General features: G+C 34.8%; 1 protein-coding gene across 9 annotated transcripts in view; it reads right to left on the bottom strand.

Moving 5' to 3' along the window:
• Window positions 1–1,920: 1,920 nt before the first annotated feature.
• The window catches only part of LOC106670580 (axin), a 78,690-nt gene continuing 62,635 nt past the window's right edge, over window positions 1,921–17,975 (bottom strand). For 2 of the 9 annotated variants that reach the window (XM_014401053.2, XM_014401054.2), the window contains exons 2-17: window positions 10,842–10,938; window positions 10,653–10,763; window positions 9,919–10,444; window positions 9,659–9,847; window positions 8,799–8,942; window positions 8,541–8,685; window positions 7,680–7,787; window positions 7,507–7,597; window positions 7,316–7,440; window positions 6,871–6,987; window positions 6,296–6,428; window positions 6,066–6,213; window positions 5,854–5,991; window positions 5,637–5,786; window positions 2,284–2,484; window positions 1,921–2,222 (exon numbers count right to left, since the gene is read on the bottom strand). In XM_014401053.2, coding sequence (XP_014256539.1) covers window positions 2,096–2,222; window positions 2,284–2,484; window positions 5,637–5,786; window positions 5,854–5,991; window positions 6,066–6,213; window positions 6,296–6,428; window positions 6,871–6,987; window positions 7,316–7,440; window positions 7,507–7,597; window positions 7,680–7,787; window positions 8,541–8,685; window positions 8,799–8,942; window positions 9,659–9,847; window positions 9,919–10,444; window positions 10,653–10,763; window positions 10,842–10,887 — 2,499 coding nt within the window. In that variant the 5' untranslated portion in view covers window positions 10,888–10,938 and the 3' untranslated portion in view covers window positions 1,921–2,095. The other 7 variants (XM_014401055.2, XM_024228553.1, XM_014401056.2 and 4 more) reach the window with 7 other exon arrangements.

Raw genomic sequence — 17,975 nt, 5'->3', positions numbered from 1 at the left:
TTTTGAGTACAAACACTTTGATTAAACCTAAAATTTCTAATTGTGTACATCATTGTACAAATTCAGTCATATCGTACATGTATTTGCATAATTTAAACAATGTTTCTAAATCCCAGGCCCTGAACACAATCTCAACGAAGATTGAAACATTGGCACGATAAAGAAAATGTTTTTTGAAATCTACATCACACCACCGCATCTCACGATCTCTAATTACTTTATAGTCATTAAATATTACACATATATTGTTTTTGTTGTACAAAAAATAAACAAAATTGCCTTGCATTAACTTTTGCACAAAATGAGGGGTGTTATCTATTTGAGTGTTATGAAGAGCAGATTTTTTTTACCCTCCTCCCCTATGTTGCTTGCTACACTCCAAGCCAATTGTGATAATTCTTTGAAATATTGAGATATGTTGTTTTTGTAGAACAAATAAACACAACAGCCATGCTTGCATTCAATTTGCATATTGAAGTATGTTTGTGGATTTATACTTTGGTTGGTTTGTTTATGTGTGATAAAAAAGCTTTTTGTTTGATATAAGGGTATTCTCTGCTCTTGGTTTGGAAAGTATTCATAAGTTAATCTAACTTTTTAACTATTGGCCATCTATCTCGCCAAACGCTCAACATTTTCAATTTAAAGAACGAAGGCAACTAAAATTGTAAATTTTTAAAACCATTTACTGAAGTACCATTTCATAAAAGTTGAAAACAATTTTCAGCAGGTTTTAAATAAATATTTCCATGTAAATTGATTTAGTGTGTCAGATGTGTTTCGGCAGTTCACTCAGACCAAGCACTAGCTAAATAAAAATGAGGATAGGCCCGGTTTTTTATCACCTGCAGAAGTGGACACCTAATGTAGAAGACCTGCATAGTTAAAGAAAAACAATAAACACAGGAAAAGTCCTGTATTTATTGCAATGTGATAGATTATTAATTATTAAACATTAGGATCCAATGTTGTTTTCTGTAGAGATAAAAGGAGGTATAATGAAACAACTTATTAAATTACAAAATGCATTTTGTTGTTACATTTTAATTTAATCAATAAGAATATTGCCATATGATTTATTGAAAACAAATTGTCAAAAGCTGCTGCAATAATTGAATTTAATCAGTAAAAAATTGTGCATTTCTTCTTTTAAGTAACAACATATTTGAAATTACAAATCATGTTTACATACTCCCAAATGTTTTTATGTTATTTTTGTATCAAAAACAAAGGATTATCCAAAATTACAAAAATATATTTACAACTCTATCTCAGTATTCATTGCTTTTGTTCATGTTTTTTTTTCTTTTTTTAGTTTTATATACGAAGTATAGAATGAGGTAATAAATATGCCTTAACCTTATTAATAAAAACATACTGTACGAGACAACATGAAAGGAACTTTTGATTCTAAACCGATGATCTAACAACAAAAATAAAACAAAATTCATCTGAACAAGCTCAAACCATCCTCGCACTCTTTGTACATTATTTCACAATCGACTGTTGAGATGCGAGAAGTTCCAGCTTGCTGTATAATGCACGATTTTTGTTGTAGGACATTTTTTCTTTAAAGAATTATATACATTACAAATAAAAATACATATTAAAACTATTTACAATTGCTTGGATTTAATACAATTGAGAAAATTTACTATTGAGCCTGATAAAAAAATTCAATGGCACATTACTTCATTGAGATTGAGACAAGTTAAAAATGAACAACTGAATTTATTTACAATTATAAACTACTTCATTATATACAGTAATGAAATGTAATTTACAACAGACTTCTTATTTTAATTTCTTTTAAACAGAAAAAAAAAACTCTAAGGACATTATACCAACAAATAGTAAATATAAATTACAAGTTTATAATTTTTTAAATTTAAAAAAAGGCACATATTTACTCCCTTAAGTTTTGTAAAATTCAAAGACTAATATCAATTTAATATTAAATCAGACTTGGAAGACTTGGAACAACTTTTTAGCTTCCTGTCGAAGTCGTTACTTCACGGCTTGGCATATTATGAGGCCTGCCCGAAATGTATTTTGCCAAGACAATGAGGAGTAACGCTTCACTGGGGTCATGATGTCATTCGAGTGGTTTCACCTGCGCCATCACTTTGCCTTCCCAAAGGGGCAACACTTCGCTGTCGTCCGTGATCTCCTCTTGTATAACACGGACGTCCAAATCTTCGCATTCAGTCTTAAAAAAGTACCTGAGAAAAGAAAACCGAGCATTAAAAACTAGATCTCGGTTTTTATGATTGAATAACGTACCTGTAATTGCCTTTCTTCGGAAGGAATTCTTTGAACTGTTTCAAAGTGATTGAGTGGCCAGGAATTTTTGTCCTATAAGGAAACTGCTCATCGCAGAATGAAAATACGACTGTCGTGTACATGTCTGAACTCTTCGGTTTTCTCAGAGTTGACGTACCGGAGAGCGGAGGTTCAGCCTTTCCCATCTGGACACATCTGAAACTATAATATTTATTAGAAATATTTTTTTTTTCATGATAGGCTCTCATTTCAAAGAAAAAATTATTTAGCAGGATCACTTTTATACTATAAACGTGGCCTATTGGATGTGTGCATAAGTTTTTTTTCCTCTTAAATTTCTATATTCATCGTTATAACGGCAATCCATTAATAGTACTTGGCATACCCTATAAGCTCTAATTTGAGAAAAATCCTATAGAAAGAAGTTAAGAAAGGGGAAGTTGATCCCAAAAGACAGTTTAGAATAAACTTTAACATGTACTACATGGAAGCAGATAAAATTTATTTAAGGCATTGCTTGCGAGTTTACTCTTGGTCATAGAGCGGTGGGTGTCTTTCAAAATGCACTTGAACGTGTGTATCAACAGACATTCTGATGAGCTTAACTTTTTCAGGACCAGTGATGAGTTATATTGATTGGGCTTGGAAGTTTCCCACGACTTTCATTCAAGTTTTTTTTTGCATTTTAAGAGCTCTAGCTGGATACTCTATCGGGCTGAGGTTGTATATATGTAGCAGACACCTTGCTTCCTTACTTGTCGTCTTCAGCAAATGCTTTTCTCCCCTTCTGGTCACAATCTGACCTCTCTCACAAATTTTGCGAAATTGGGAGATTTTTCTGAAAAACCATTCAATATCTCAGTCTTGTTTGTCCTACTTTTTACTTTTGTCTACTTCTCGCCTCTGCCCTTCCCAACCCTATACTCTTCAATCTTAACTACCATCTATCCTATTGTGAGATGATGGGTAGGAAATAAATTGTGTAAATCTTCAGTGACTATATAATTCCACAAATTCAGAATGGTCACCATCAAAAAATACTCACCAAGTCCATTAGTCATCCACTTCTGAACAAAGTAAAAAACTGTCAAACCACTTTACATATAAAAAAGTCATTGAAGATGGTCTATATTGGTGGGCCAAACTACATCTATAGAAATGATGAATGGTGGAGTGAGTAAACTGCATCTGTCATAATAATTGCCTATTGTGGAAAAGACAATTTATTTCCTTCCCATCATCTTATGAGTTCCACAAAATCAGGATGGACACCATAAAAAAATAATCCAATTTTCTTTCAGATTTTTTGCCTCTGGTTTGCCAAGTGCTCTCAGTATTAGTTTTATATCATTTACGTTCACAGTCATTTTCAGAATACATGTACAGAGTAGAGCTAATAAATATATCAGTAATCATTTTTTTTTGGGGGGGGGATTATATTTTAATATGCATAATGAAGACTTTTTTGAAAAATAAATTTTCAATTGCGTACAGCATTGTTTTTCTCCTTCCATTTACTTAATTCTATAGGAAACTATAATATCTGAGTAATGTACTGTCAAATTTTGGATGGAATTTAGTAAGAAAAAACTATGAATTGGAAGGTTTCATTTCCTATTTGGATTAAGGATTAGAAGTTGGTTCGGAACAAAACCAAGACTGTTTGCAAGAAGAATAAAATAATAAAATGATGCTATTGACATTAAGAGCAGTATTGCATCATCATAAGGTCCAATCATCTGGTGGGATATTCACTGGGAACCGATGCCACACAATCAAACCTTTCTGTCAGAGGTATGCTGTGCACAAAAAAATGCCCGGCAGCCTTGGCGAACAGAGGTGCTGTTTTTCACCACGACACACGCCAAGTTGCACGCAGCTGCACTTTCAAAGAGTAAAATTGCATAGTTACGTTGGCAACAGTTCCTCACTTTCCAGATCTTGCCCCTTCTCATTTTTACTTATTCCTCTCCCTAGATAGCTTAAAATGTAGGGAATTTTTGAACGAAAACATGCTGAAAATACATATATGAATAGTAATAATATAATATATGAATAGATTTCTTTTCATTCAACTCATCAGACTTCTACAAAAAGAGGATATTTTCTATTACCAGAATGTTGGCAATACTTATTCGGAAATTGTGAGATGCGGTCTGGTGTGCTGTAGGTTTCAGAAAACGTTTTCTTTATCGTGCCAACGTTTCGATCTTTACTGAGATCATCTTCAGGGCCTGGGATTTACAAACATTGTTTAAATTTAACAAATACATGTAGGATGTGGAAAAAAGTCAATTTATACAATTCAAAAAATATTTTTTATATTCAAAGTATTTCTACTCACACAGAAAACAAACACTTTGAGTGAATATAAATACTTTGATTGAATAAAAAAAATATTATTTTGCATTGTATAAATTCACTTTTTTCCACATCCTACATGTATTTGTTAAATTTAAAAATGTTTGTAAATCCCAGGCCCTGAAGATGATCTCAATAAAGATCGAAAAATGTTTTTCTGAAACCTTCATCACACCAGACCGCATCTCACAATTTCCAAATAATCATCCACTAACGGTCACTAATCACCAGACGGCAATACTACCAAAATGAAGGAAATTGTTTTGTATTAAAAATGTAAATAATTTTATATTTGGAAAGTTTGACTTTTTTTCTGATAAGTGAAAAAAACTTATGCACACACCCAAAACATTGCTATTATTTGCTTCATAATTAACAACATGGAAACCACAAATATGCCACAAGTAAGACTTTCTCATATTTGTATTATCTTTTATCTGCTTGAAAGAAAGTAAATAAAAAAATTTCATCTTTCTAAACTTAAAATATGCAGCATGCAGTGAATAAAAAAGCTCCTCCACATTTGTCATGCATGTTTCATTAAGGACTATTTACACCGATGTTGATCTTTTGAAGACTTCCTCTTGAATGTGCAGTGATGAATTTGTAACTTGATTTCCGATCGTTTTTATGATCACCAATGTTCAAAAAGAACTTACTGATAGTGAAAAGGTCAAAACATGCCTGACAAAACAATTCATAGGCAGACCACAACGATCAGACAATGTAATTACTGCATACATATTATTGACATGAAATCACTTGACACGTTGACTGCAGTCCTGTCCACCCTGCACTGAATTAATTGGTTTAAAATAACAATGGCCAAGTTGACAGGCTGTTATCGCCCGCACCAGAAAATAAAGAACATCAACAACCTCAGTCAACGTGTTAATAATCTAACAATTAGCTATTAGAAGGTAGATCGATGATATGAATTTTGTTGTTATTTTGAGTTTAGTACACAATTTTAAAAAATTTATGTCCTTTACCTTTGCCGATTTTGTTTGCACCGGGCTTGATCTTCCAATCTCCTCCTTGCCTCATCGAGTTGTGTAGGCGTGTGCGGAGATGGGAGAGGAGGCATACTCGGATCTGCAATGAACGGTTGAGCTGGCCCTGATGGTGGTGATCTTCTGCCCCTAAATTGATAATAAGTTTAAGTTCTAAACAAAAACAGCTTAAGACCAGCGGGAGGAACTTGTATACCTGACTGGGTTCGGGCGTGCATGGTGTTTCCCATCGTATCTAGATCCTCCACTGCAAGAAGAAGCCCGTTCTGAATCTCGCTCTGAATGAGAACAACAGCCTGTCCTGTCGCTTTCTATCAACCACGACATGACCCTGCTAATAAATTTAAAAAAAAAAAAATTATTTTTATTACTTTCATTTTTTTTATTTTGAATGGATTTCTTTATTACTTGTCTTTATTCGATAAGAGGGCACTATGACTCGATGCAGACTCAGAAACAACACTCACTCCACTATCTGTTAACTCAGGCTTTTTATTGTATTTCCGACTGCTTGCAAACCATTCTCGACTACCTCTTATAAATCTACCATCGTGGCCTGTAAAATTACAATATTAAGTGGTACTCCAAATTAAAAAAATAATAATTGAAAAATTGATACAATATTAAAATGAACTTACTTGGAAGAGAAGAATCAGTCGATTCAGCATAATCGGGCATCGATTTACTCTTTGGCATATGCAACTTTTGATCGATACTTTCTGGAAAATCGTGGACGTTCCCTGAATCTGAGCTGAAGGTTGAAAAAATATCCTGCAATTTGAAAATTCAAGTTCTTTACTCTATCCAATTCAACAAATAGTATGCCATTTTGCAACAATATATATACAATATTTATTTATTTTTTTATTTTTTATTTTTTAATATGCAAAATTCACCATAGATTTGGAGTGATATAGTACACTGTTCTTTTTAAAACAGCTATTACATCCCTAGTTCTTTATATTTAATTGTTTAATATAACAATAATAAAGCATAACTCAATTTTGATAAGATGTGATGGCTATTGGTTTTTTCTTTTTTTGGAGGGGGAGTCAGTATTGAACAATTTTTTTAAGGTATTTTGGGCATACGTATCGTTTTCTATATTTTATTTTTTTTAAATTTTGGTTTTGAGCCAGCTTTGCATTCTCAGAAAAACCACCAATCTGAATAATTATCTAACCAGCAGACAGAGGGTAAATGTATTTATTACCTTGTCTTTACGAACATGCCTCGAATTGTACAATCTTGCCTGGTACGGGTGAGATATCGTATAAGGGTTTTGAGAGTAGCTGACCGCCATTGCTGATCCGCCTCCACTCACACAAATCTGAAATGATTAAATTGGTTAAATTTTGAAAATCCCAAAGCCTGACTTATTATCAATAAAATAAACTGTAATGAAAGAAGGAAAATAATGCTAAAGATTCTTTAAAACACATAATAAAATCAATACAAAACTAACTACTACTAATTTAAATTTTGAAAAGTGAAAAAAAAAAGTTGGCAGTGGGGAAGAAAATTCAACCAAAACAAACAAAAATACCTCTATTCTAAATCCAAGAATAATCCGATTAATAAAGAAAACTGAGGAACAAAATAAACGTTTAAGACGTAAATAGGTATGAAAAGCTTGTAGACTTTGTTTTTTTAAGTACCTTATTAATCGTTGGTGGAACAGCACGATTCCTTCTTAGTGGGTCGGGCGATTTTGGCCGTGGCGAGGTAAGCCCTGGTGTCCTTGAAGGGGTCTGATCGGACCAAACTCTTGAAACATGCTGATCTGCAATTATAAAAAAAATCAGTTTTTCTCATGTTCAACCAATTGTAATAGTCAAATGTAAATTACCTAAAATGTCCTGATCGTTGTCATCTTCCACTTGGAACCTTTCCCTGATAGCATCTGCCAGACTCTTTGCAGATGGGGCACCGTCTTCTGCCTGAAAATATCATTGAGTGAAATTTTCCCTTTTATATATATCTATTCTTTTTATTTTATTTTTTTTTTATTATTAAGCCTACCTCTAAAAGTTTGTGCGCTAATTTTTCTTGTACATCCTGACTTCGTTTCACACTTTCCAATTTTTCAATTAGAATAGCAGCAAATCGTTCAGGCTTCATGGGATGTACCTTGAAATAACAGAAAATAAAAATATATGAACAATATATACAATTAACTAATTGAACTAAATATAAACCTTTGCAAAATAAGGTTTTTTAAGCTGTATAAAAAATTCGAAAGGATCGTTATCACTGTCTGAAGATGAATAGGTTGGAAATTTAGTAATCATTTTTGTTTTTTTCAGTCCTAGATTTTTCAGTATTTTGTACTACATTGAACAATTAATTGATTATTCTCCAGTTATCGACGACATTTTTATCAGTTTCTCCACTGTTATCTATCTATAAGTGGAATGCTGCAGCTCAATAATAATCAACGTTATTAATAAGCAAATAGAAAATGACAATTATATTCAACTAGTAATTCATAAACAGAACAAAATCAGGTGGGTTTTATAAATGAATATTTCAATTTCCTTTCCTTTGGTATGTCTGTCACCTGCTTTAGTTTTTATGCTGGTTCAAACTAATTAAAACTACAAAACTGTTAAACGAACATAGAGCAAGAACAACTGTGAGATATGAAAGTAAAAAAAAATGAACAAAAGAATTGTTTTGATATGACTCAAGGCCACATGTTTGTTTACAAACTGCGTGGTGATATCGAAATTTAGCATTGAACTTGAGCACACGCTCTGATTACCAAAATTATTTTTCGATTGTACTTCTATTCACATTAAAAGTTTGTGAAATCATTAAAATAATAAATAAAAAAAATGAAGCAAAGAAGCCTGTCTGTAATGTAAAGTCAATTATTTTTACCTGGTCCTTCTGCATACGCTGGGTTCGTGGGATGACGATATGATGCATGTATGGATCTCTATTAAGATTCGCAGATTCCTTGACTTGTCTGCAATGCTTCTGAAACTGTTTTCTTGTCATCTTCGCGTTGAACGGCCTACCATCCCTACAAAAAGAAATCGATGAGTCAAAATAAAATTATAGCTCGGCTCGACAGGATAAATATTTTTAGTTCAAATTGTTTAGGTGATGTGTGCAATCTAATCAAACAGAACTTACACAGAGCTATCGGTGAGTGACATGTTGTCCGACTCTGTCCGTGCGTCTGAACTAAGAGATTGCAATTCTGAATCTTGCCTGGAAACCGGGTTGTATGATGAGTAGGCACGTCCAGGACCAGCCTTTCCAGGATACAAGAACATACTACATGCAAAAACACACATCACATCCAAGTGCTAACAAAAATTTGGGCTTTTTTTGTGGATTGATGCTACTGCTATTGCTACACTTTTTTGCCATGCATTTCACATTTAGCACAAATTAAAAAAATGGCTTTGGCATAACATTAAAACTTAATTTAATTTTTTTGTAAGGGAGACAGGGCACCTTTCACGATTTTGAGATACGAGTGAAAACAAAGTTCAACAAACATGCAAAAACATTACCCCATACCAAAATTAAAACCATTCAACAAAACTTACTTAACTCTCTGATGTTTATTGAGAAATTTTAATTAATCAAATCGATCAAAAAATTAAATTTTAAATTATAAAATAAATCTTTTATGCAGCTACAAATTCACGAAAATGCAATGCTTATTATCATTGTTTCTTATGTAATGCTCGAATTGCACTAGTCTCAATTAAAACAATATTTAATGAAATAACGGGCCATAAATTTATGTCTTTGTTAAAGCCAATGAAGCCACAAATTTATTTAAAAATGTGTTTTAGTTTTTAAAATTTTATATTTAAAGCAACGTGTGCACATTTAAAAAATCAAATGCAGTTTGACTAAAAATAACACAATCCTTGAAAGCATCAAACCAAAAAAAAAGTAAAAAAAAAAATTTAAAAAAAGTAAAATTAAATAAATAAAAAATTTAAAAAATCATAATTGTAAATGTGAATGTTGCTTACCCAGCAAAAACTTCTGGTTTGGAGGTCTCTGAAGCTCTTCGTCGTTGTGTGAAAATAAGCATATCTTTGGTAAGTGGACCAAATGATGGATTAGCAGAAGTATCCAGTATTTGGTCTTCATGGAGTGTTGCTAGCATCAATGGGTTAGCACCGCTGTGCATACCCTGTTCACTGCTACCAGAACTCTCCCTATAAAGACCTTTAATTAATTGTTTGTCCAGTTGTTTACTATAGTACTTTTTAAAGTATTTTGAAAGTACCCAGATCCGTTCTGCATGGACTGTACATGGTTGAGGTAGAGCTCAGACTTAAGGAAATTAGGATAGGTCGTTTCAGTGATGAGGGCCTCGATCTGAGCCTGCGTACTGTCAAACACTGACTTGTCACATATTGAGTTAGAGTCTTTGAGCCTTCTATGCACAGCCTTACGATGAGATTCGCTAATGCCCATTAACTGGGTCTTAATAAAGAATCTCCTATAAATAACTTTGACAAACTGTGTAACCCGGTCGGGGTCGGACTGCTTGTGGAGGCCCTCGCAGGCGAACCAGAAGTCAAGTGCGTCACTGTGCGATTTTCCCTCTTGGTGGAGATATTGCCTGAAAAGCTCCACGCCGGCCGGATCGGCCAGAAGGGATGGTAGATTTCTAGCCCATTTGAGATAACCTGGTGGAGAATGGTTACCGCAATGAGGACGAATGTCTCCACACAGCATGGAGCTTTGTTCACCACAGTGTGGAGACCCACTACTTCCTTCTGGTTCAAAACCAAGAGGTGCAATTCCATCTAAAACAAATAACAATTCTGTGAAAAATGAAACTGATTTGAAGTATAATAAAAAAACAACTTTGGCTCAGATAAATGGAATGAATATGTTCCAGAATGCCTAGTGGCATTTTCTCAAAGGCCTCAAAATAAGAATGGCAAAACAATACTATGTGCTCAGAAATATGCAAATGCTTGCATATAAGTGCTTCTAAACTGTCGTAGTTACCATTAATGGAATGTTGGTATAGACTAGATGTACGAGGTGTTAAAGCTGGATTGTGGGCTTTAACAACTCCCACGTTAACTATTTTGTTCTCGATTCCCTCAGTTTCCTCACCTAAAAAATGATAATGGGTAAGTAGAGAAGTGTCATACAATTTTTATGGGGCATTTTGAAATGTTTTTTCTAATTCACCTGGAACTACTGGCGGGCGCGGTGCATTATGATGAAACATACTCATCTTGGGCCAGGGGGTGCCCCCACTTCACTGTTTTTCCTCATCCCAACACAACTGAAACACAAAATTGTTTGAATATTAATTAAGTGTAATTACTAAATAAATATGTAAGTAATCAATTCTCTAACAGGAGAAATGGAATATCGATTAGTCACAAAGAAGACCTATTAAACAAAATGATGGAGATGCAAAGATGGAGAGGTAGAAGCCAATCGACCATTTTGGTCCCTTGCATCGATCAATAAAGAGATTGAAAGCAACCAAGAATTTCTAGAAGGAAATAATAAAGCAGAAATGAAAACACTGTAAGGAATCGACAAAAGATCAGGTAAAGATGCTGTCAATAGAGATTAGTTTTCATATTTTAAAGCTCAATGCACTTATTATTTCTAATGGCCCTATCTTGAAAAGAATAGGCCAGGAAAGCAATGTTAAGTAGAAATCCTTTTAAAAATTTAATTCAGTCAGATTGGAATACAATACCATTGTTCTGTGTTTATCACAATAAAATTAAGACTACAGTCAGATTTTTCCAAAAAAGTTTTTAAGGTATCAATCAGCACCGTGAGATTATACGTGAAGCTGCCGCTAGAAACGACCGACGCCAACTGTTCTTTTGTGGAACGTAAGTGCGTCCCCTTAAGCTACGCACCCATCAGGCAGAGCTGCGCAACGCAGATCGATGAATTTCTTTTTTTACTCGTATTTGTATAGGCTAGGGCCTATTATGAATTATGATACCCAAGGAGCAGAGGCTGGGCTGTCAATCATATTTCGGCAGATGTACAGGGATTTAAGTGGAGAACAACTGTTTTCCAAGTCGCCCAGGTATACAGCTTTGTTTCGCGGTTCATTCGACCCATTCAAAATGGGAAGAATCTGCCAATTGATCGGCTCGACCACCCACAAGTCGCATTCCTCAAACTGAGATGGCTTAGTGTCTTAGCACCAAATAAATCAAGTTAAACTGGCGTTTCCCATTCTAGAATCACTCAATGAAATTTGAATAACAAAATCATATTTACTTATGTATTTTATGTTAAATTGGTTTTTGTTGCAACTTATTGTAATAAAGAAAGGATAAGTTGACCAAAATTATGAACATCTGGACTGGAACTGACTACAAATTGGGATTTAGGTGAATAATTTAGTTCAATACTAAAATATGAGTATAATTTTTTGATTTTTTCATACACCTATTTTATATTGTTTGATAGTTCCGTGTCCACCTATCCACACTGATTTTTGTTAATTCAGGTATGTTTCGGCATTTCACCATCTTCAGTGTTTGGATATTTGTGGATGCTCTGACTCAACCATATCACCCAAAATCTGAAGGTAAAGAAATGTCAAAACTGGTCTGAACTACAAAAATCAGCAAGGAAGACCAGTATGATAGGAAACTATGAAACAATAGGTCGCAAACCATGGGAGGAAATTTCATAAGCTATTTTATACATACGATTTAGAAAAATAGTATGCTTACTTAGAACTTACAAAAGACTTTTTAAAACAAATCCTGACCCCCCTCAAAACTGATATTTTTGTAAATTCAATTAAGTAATTATAGTTATTCAGATATCGTGAGAGTAATTATATATTTTTTAAATATTTTTATTTTTTAATTAAACTTATTCTATCAATATACAAAGAAACAACTTACAAAAGACTTTTTAAAACAAATCCTGACCCCCTCAAAACTGATATTTTTGTAAATTCAATTAAGTAGTATATAATTTTTTAAATATTTTAAATATTTTTATTTTTTAATTAAACTTATTCTATCAATATACAAAGAAACAACTTACAAAAGACTTTTTAAAACAAATCCTGACCCCCCTCAAAACTGATATTTTTGTAAATTCAATTAAGTAGTATATAATTTTTTAAATATTTTAAATATTTTTATTTTTTAATTAAACTTATTCTATCAATATACAAAGAAACTACTTACAAAAGACTTTTTAAAACAAATCCTGACCCCCTCAAAACTGATATTTTTGTAAATTCAATTAAGTAATATATTTTTTTAAATATTTTAAATTTTAAATATTTTTATTTTTTTAATTAAATTTATTCTATCAATATACAAAAGCACTTTGTCATCTCAAATTTACTTAAATTGCCTGGGTCATTCATTGTAATTAGCATCAAAGATTAACTCCAATCGTACCTAGATGAAGGAGGTGATTGGTTTAATTTAAAATTTAGACGCCTTTTTATTAAGGGATGTGTTTTTTTTTTTTTTTTTTAAGAAAAAATGTCGATGATATTAACGTTTTTCTTTTTCCTTCTCAAAACCATTCTCGCGTAAGTTATTGCATTGCCGGTCGTAGAAGTAGGAAGGCGTCATCCCCAGGATATGGGATTCCTTATGGGAAAAGGCACAGGAGCGGTAAACGCATTTGGGCAATAAGTGAGAAAAACGGGCCCCACAGAATAACGAGACGCCCGCCGAGGGGGATGATCTCATATGAAGCCGACGAGGATGCGGTGGCCCGATACCTTCATGGGATGGGGGATGGGGGATCCAAGAACGGTGAAAACCCACCGAAACCCATTGTCTGCCGTAATCCGACGACAATGTGCTTTTATTCTCCTATCTCCCAAACGGCATTCCCTTGGAAAATAATTCTATATAAAAAGAAAAACCATAAAACGAAGAAAAACTTTCATACTGAACGTTAAAAAAAATAGATTGATATCCCGAGGGCGAAACCGTGCTTAGTATATAAAAGAAAACACTAAGATATTTCTTTACAATTTTTATTTTAAAAATTTTTCAGCAAGTGGCCAAAATATATCCAATTTCAAAAATGAAAGGACGAGAGAAAAGTTAAATTTTAGGTCTGGATTTAGACTATTTCATTTTTTATTTTTTTATTTTACAGCTACATAGAAAATTCCAACAACAAAAAGAGCAAGAACATACAGATATACACGCGCATACACATTTACATATCTGGCTCGATTGATTTGAATGGCCATCATCGAGTGGAAGTGGCCGTAACTGGGCATTATGGCATGAAGTCAGACCCAGAGTTGCCGAAGTTACACAATCAGATGGTCTCGAGCTACATGCGCTTCAGTCTTCTATGAGGGTTGGAAGGAAGGGTTGAGCAAGTTTCGAATTAATGGGTTGCCAAGAGAGGATAGTCTGGATTTATTGTAGCGGGAGTGGGCCAGGTTTGAAACGTATGGTATGTTGATCCGAGTGGATATTGTACGATTGGTGACGTAGAAATGTGCGAAGGATTTTGGATTGTAGAGATTGGATTTTATTAAGATTAAGCTTGGCTGTCCTATAAAGTTGAAGTCCAAATTAGGGCGGTTCGTATAGTCGTGTGAGAATTTCAGTTTTTTGTCAAAGTAAAATTTAAAATATCGTATATCATGCATTCGCTGGAGGAATTGGGGTACCGTACAGACAGGTAGGAGTTTTGCGATTAAGGGTGAAAACTATGTATTTAGGTTTTTGATCATTTATGTTAATTCTCTACTGTCGAAGACAGGATTTAACCATATTAAGATGGGAATGGAGGTTGCAGTTAGAAGTAACAGGATCAAAATTGATGGAGAGGATTGCCGTGTCATCGGCTTATGTGAATGTTAAGGTGTTGGAATACAATGGAGATCAGTTGTAAAGAGGGAGTAAAAGGGAGAAAAGCAAAATGAGAAAAATACGGAAGAGGTGCCTTGGGTTACTCGGAAGTATCGGTTTGCTAGGAAGGATTGGAGGATAAGATGGTGTGTAAATGGAAGCATGTTCTGTGGCTTTTACAAGCTTTCTTCATCCCATACTCGTTCAAAGGCCTAGGATATGTCAAGCAACACCGTGGCGATGGTGTCGATAACGCGGAGGGGTGAAAAGTCGAATAGCAGCGGAATCCGAATTGGTGACGATTGTCATTCCTGATCATTTTCGTACGCCAATCCTGGTAAGTTTTGGTCTGTCTAACGAAGCAAACATTGATGGCCGAAAACCGCCTGACAGATCAAAACTAAGCGCACCAGGAAGGATGAAGACGACGGTAGTACGGGACGGTAGTTCACCCCGAAGATCACAAGAAGACAACTCACAATCCTTCAAAAATGTTTATGAATAAATTTCATATTAATAGTAAAGAATTGAAACTAGTTACTATGTATTTAATTATTTTTACAGACAATGGTGTTTAAAACGGTCGTGCGTATAACGAAAATGGCGATTAATTCATCTTGGCGTTAATAGAAAATTTCGTGTTTTCGGACGACGTGTCTGAACAGCATTTATCTTTAAAAATAGTCTGGAAAGGGGTAGAGAGGATTTATTTTTCCACGAATAAAAGACAGCTGTTTACGCAGTCGATCCGAGAGAGTTCAAAGGTGGTCTTTTTCCCTTCTTTAATGAATGTGAATGTGCTTTCCATTAGAGGCCCCGTTCAAAAATAACAGGTCGGCGCTGAGGGGCGCCTCGTCAAGACCCCGGGGGCGAGGAAAACGCAATATTTTACCATTAAAACAACAATGAATGAATCACAACCGCTTGAATCATGACTCGCTGGAACGGGTCCAAAAGGTTGTTGTACATAATTGCTGAATGGGAGGCGATCGCACGCACATACGCGCTCGTCCTGTTTATAATTCCCCTGCCCACCGTGCCATTTTCGCCATTGATCAAACGCCGTGCCAGCCACTTTCGAACAATAAGACTAAACACAGTTCAGAAATAAAATAAGATGCTAACAATTAAAGAATTCCGTAGTTCCACGGAATTACCAAGTAAATGCTACTTTTGGTATTCATGAATAGTACATCACACAGATTTCTAATAACTACGTGCACTAAACCAAAAAATATACACGCGCACAATGCTCTCTTTTACCGAACGTTTCACTAAAACGTCTCACAAGATTTGGCCTCATTGAATCTTTTACCAACCCAACAATACAATCAACGAAGTTCTGGCGATCAACGTTGATTGGCGAGTCATTCGTGACATATGGCAAATTTGGTAAGGGATTGCTTAACGACTGTCTGCCAATGACTGGATGATATATCAAGGAACCCTTATGATTACGCAGTACATACGCTAGCTAGCTTTGACTAGTTTACAAAGAACTTAGCCCCATCTATCTAGATACCATAGGTATAGATTATTGATTTTTGAGATGTAGTGAACCTATGATGACGCAGTACATACGCTAGCTAGCTTTGACTAGTTTACAAAATAACTCAGCCCCATCTATCTTAGATATCATAGGTATAGATTACTGATTTTTGAGATGTAGTGAACCTATGTATAATTAACGTAGATTTTTCCAAGATATATCAGGACTCAAAGAAAGACTAGCACCGTTTATTTATGATCTGACATATTCAGGACTACGTTAGATATGCATATAGACGATTAAGAGAATTGTGAGAGAGAAAACCACTTATTTAGTGATCATTGCTTCCATCTAAAGCCGTTTAGCAGGCAGTAGTTACTGTAACACTGTAGTGTACAAATGGTTTGAACGTCATTGATATTCGGGGTTTCAGTTATAGCTGTTGTCACCATGCTCAGTTGTTTGCGTGTGATACACCAAAATACGTTGTACGATACCAAAATATTATTGACAACCCATTACAAGTTATGTTACCAGTCTAATCATCGATATTGTTATCAAGGCTGACAACCAGCAACAAATCGATAGTGTTACTTGCAGATAAAACGGTTGCTAATAATCGTATAAATTTTTACTCTTCTAAGAATTATAGCTTCAGTCTTTTCAATAATATCCAAGGTCTTTATAGAGGCTCTCCGCAGTAATGTTTACTAGTACTATTCGGAAATCGTGAGGTGCGGTCTGGTGTGACGTAGGTTTCAGAAAAACATTTTCTTTATCCTGCTACGTTTCGATCTTTATTGAGATCGTCTTCAGGGCTCAAAGTGTTTGTTTTCTGCGTATTTGTGCCATTCTTGCGTGTCGTGTTGAGAGTGCCGGTCACTAATCACAACACAAAATGTTTACTAGGTTGGGCTTTCCTAGACCCTTGTGTACATGTTTATTATCCTTTGCAATATCCAATGCGATTTTTTTTCTTGGCAGATCCTTCATAAGCCATCACCTACCATTCCCAATATGTTGGGTATTTAGCTTGTTTTTCCACCAGTATTTCATCCAAAACGAAGATTTTTTATATATGTTTGTAATTTTACGGTACAGTTCGGACCAGACTGGTATTCCAGTAAGGTTCTTTTGTCTTGCGTGCCCCTGAACGCAGACAGACAAATTTTTCTCCGTTTCCTTTGCTCCCCGTGCACTCGCGGCTGTCCCATATCCCCATCGGTCCGGGATCTTATCTCGAGTGAGGCCAGGTGCTTCGGCGCAGCTTGGCAATCAGAGTAGATAGTCATCTTCTTACCTAGCCCTTTCATCTCCTCTTCAGTACAAACCTTTCAGGAAGAAACCGTGGCAAATTTATTAAAAGTTTTGTTATATCGGTTGGAATCGCTTCTGTTTGTTGAGACGTCCATGTACCAAATACCCTAATCTACGCACGCAATTATTTAACAAAAAAAAGTCAAACAAAACAGAACCATTGCTACATGTGAGTTCTTCTCTAGTATTTTGGTTCTTCCCGTTCATTTTGGTCCGCCTACTCCTTCCTGTTTTGGTGTCAGACGCCATCATCAGTTTAGTTCAGCATGGTTTTCGTTAATAGTGTTTTTATATATTCAAAAATGTCGTAGACAGACAAACTTAGCACCAGAACACACCTTTCACTAACTTATAAAAAGACTAAACCAGTTTTTTAAATAAAATTTCTACTACATTACAACTACCTTCTAGTAAGTAACATGTATCAATGAGCAAGGTTATACAAATTTAAAAGCAAGGGTGGAGAAATACCCGTTGTTATTACTTCAATGATATTAAAATATTGCTTGTTTAATTAATATTTGTGCCATTATGACTTTCACTATCATCACCATAACTTCCTAGATCTCGCGGCCATTCGAGGGACCCGGAAGGTTCGGGGGAATTCGTCAGGAAGAGGTTTTTGATGTGCTGATTTATGGAGGTTGGGAGGGTTTTGTGAAATTTGCGGTAACGGGAACGGAT

Source organism: Cimex lectularius, unplaced genomic scaffold (genome assembly GCF_000648675.2).
Source record: "Cimex lectularius strain Harlan isolate CLEC.00 unplaced genomic scaffold, Clec_2.1 scaffold153, whole genome shotgun sequence".
Lineage (NCBI taxonomy): Eukaryota > Metazoa > Arthropoda > Insecta > Hemiptera > Cimicidae > Cimex > Cimex lectularius.
Note: the sequence above shows the minus strand (reverse complement) of the source record. Positions and strands in the feature narration are given on the sequence as shown.